Raw genomic sequence first — 2,786 nt, forward strand, 5'->3', positions numbered from 1 at the left:
CCTTTAATCGGAGGCAGGAAACATAGCCTTATATGGTGTTTTTGGGGTGGTAATTATGCTAATCTCCTCTCGCGTGCACGAGCAGCTGGATACGAACAGGTGGAATTTACGCAGCTCATTTACGCACTTTTCCTGAAGATAGAAGAGTTTGTTGAATCTGACGTGGCATGTTCGTACGAACCCTTTGTTCAAACAAAAGTAAGAAAAATTTAGGGTAAGAATATGAACATGTTCTTGCATGAGGCCCAATGTTTCTCACAGTGGAGACTGAAAGCTGAAATCTCTGAGATAGCTTTCTGTATCCTTCCCCTAAACCATGACGGTGAACAATCTTTGTTTTCAGCTCATTTGAAATTTGTTTTCAGACTCCCATTCTGCGAATCTTCAGAGAAGATGCAAAGAGGAGAAAAACGTACAATTGCCCCCCTTAAATGCCCTTTCTCTTAATTGGAGTCACCTGTGTATGGAGGCCAAGGGTCACTGAACTTACCAAACCAAATTTAAGTTCCAATAATTAGTTCTAAAAGTTTTTAAATCAATAAAATGACAACAGTGCCCAAATTTATGCACCTGCCTAATTTTGTTCAACCCTTGCATTGCACACTTTCTGTAAATCATATCAACTTCATTTCACTTCTCAAATATCACTGTGTTTGTCCTCTATATTATATATTTAACTGATATTTTTAATCCAAACAATCAATGATTCATAAAGGTAAATCAGGAAAATTAACAAGGGTGCCCAAACTTTTTCAATGAATATACGTGTATTTTCCTGGCACTTGGAACAAAGCTAGGAGTGTGCTGAAGAGTCCAAAATCAGCAGTTTTATGAGGATAATTGGTGATGTTTTTAAACTTTGTGTTAAAGGGTTTTGAGTTATTTTTTTTGTGAGAATACCTGTGTATCACAGGAGTCTAAAACAATAGAATTCATTTTTATTGTTCCATCTACTGCTCGCAGTTTGTGGTGAAGCAAGAAAGAAAAAGTCTCAGTGCTCCCTATTTAAGTGGCATTTTATTAAATTAAAGTAATCACAGCAACAAACATATGTAAACTTGGGGCTAAATATGAACAACTGAACATTAGAATATGTTAACAGGAATTTAAAAATTAGCTTAAGATGTCATAGTTAATGGTGATTTGGCCTAAAGTGCACTTCTGGACACTGAAGTTCTAAAAATTAACTTACTTTAAATAAAAAATAAAGTTCATTTTAGTGCTACTGAGTCTTAAAAATCAGTTCATTAAAATGATTCATGCAAAAATATTTGTTCACTGGATCATTCAGTTCATTTGTAATACTTATTCTATAATAATAATAATAATAATAATAATAATAATAATAATAATAATAATAATAATAATAATAATAATAATAATAATAATAATAATAACAATGCAGTTAAAACTGCAAGCCGTGAAAAAGGACCTTTGAACATTGGGGTGATACTGGGCCATGCATACGTCCAGCTGACGCTTATATCTGGCCCATTGATTTTTGCACGTACGATGTAACATTCCTGACAGGCTGTGTTGTGGAGGCAGGGCTGTAGAGCAGCAGAAAGCATGGTTCCACAAACAGTAACTATATGTTTTCTTTCTTAGGTGGATTCTAAAGCACAGGCTGAATTAAAGGAAGGGATGAAGGTTTATAACACAGAAGCAGCTCTGAAACAGTCTTGGGACAACGTTCAGAAAATGGTGAGCAGATACATCACTTAGAGTCACATGTTGGACTTATTCAAAGTTAGAGTAACTCTCCTGTCTGTCTCTCTGGTTCCAGTTCAAATGCTGCGGAGTGACCAACAAAACAGACTGGTATGATGTCCTGAACGGGACACTGCCCTCGTCCTGCTGTCCTGTTGGCAAGGACCGCTGTGTGGGCTGGAGTGAGGTTGGTTTCTATAGGAGGACACTGCTCGTTTAGAGAGACAGCTCAATTTATTACACATAAAACAGGTCACACCTACAGAGCTACAGATGTTAAGATAACATTTAGTGGAGTGTAGAAGAGGAATATTCTTCTTTCAGCTGTTCCTTCTTCAGGGGTCTCCACAGCTAGTCATCCTCCTGTGTCCTCTGTCCCCACTCTGTCCTCACTTCAACTACCCCCATGTCCTCTTCGACATATACCAATACAGCAGAGATGAGTGCAAGTCTTTTTTGCAAGTCCAAGTCAAATCTCAAGTCTTTGGCTCCAAGTCCAAGTCTTTGACCAAGTTTCAAGTCTCTTGACCTCAAGTCCAAGTCTATTTGCATGTATTACTTAAATGGCAGTTTGATCAAAAGTATTCCAAATATACTAGATTATATTCTATAATACTATATTTTATTAAAATATTAAAACATAGGATTATGTTTTAATAATACTATTAATGCTGTGTAATACTATTAATAAACTGTGTTTTAAAAATACAGATAAGGTTAAGGTTGAAATGACAATCAAGCATTTAGAGTATTGTTAACTGTATTTTGCACTTGTAGTCTTACAAAAGCATATTGTAATTATATTCTCCCATTGACAAAGAACAAATCCAACAAGTTTGCTGCTGATTTTACAATAAAATACCAGAAAATTTTTTAAATGCATAAAAGCATATCAGTGAAGATGATGAACCAGAATCCTTAAAGTAAAAGGGCTGCACAAGTCATCAGAAAAACAAATTTTGGATTTYGACTCCACACACTTTACATTTAGCCAGTCTCTTGTCATGGCGTTGAATAAAGTCTCTGTAAGCAAAGCTTATGATGAATGCCTGCCATGCTGAAGCTCTGTTTATCAC

General features: G+C 35.9%; 1 protein-coding gene across 2 annotated transcripts in view; it reads left to right on the plus strand.

The window, feature by feature from the left end:
- tspan4b (tetraspanin 4b) overlaps positions 1 to 2,786 on the plus strand; it is a 21,849-nt gene that overhangs the window by 15,286 nt on the left and 3,777 nt on the right. For both annotated transcript variants that reach the window (XM_014019428.1, XM_014019429.1), the window contains exons 5-6: positions 1,609 to 1,704; positions 1,787 to 1,897. In XM_014019428.1, coding sequence (XP_013874882.1) covers positions 1,609 to 1,704; positions 1,787 to 1,897 — 207 coding nt within the window. The remainder of the gene's footprint in view (positions 1 to 1,608; positions 1,705 to 1,786; positions 1,898 to 2,786) is intronic.

Source organism: Austrofundulus limnaeus, unplaced genomic scaffold (assembly GCF_001266775.1).
Source record: "Austrofundulus limnaeus strain Quisiro unplaced genomic scaffold, Austrofundulus_limnaeus-1.0 Scaffold220, whole genome shotgun sequence".
NCBI classification, from domain to species: Eukaryota; Metazoa; Chordata; class Actinopteri; order Cyprinodontiformes; family Rivulidae; genus Austrofundulus; species Austrofundulus limnaeus.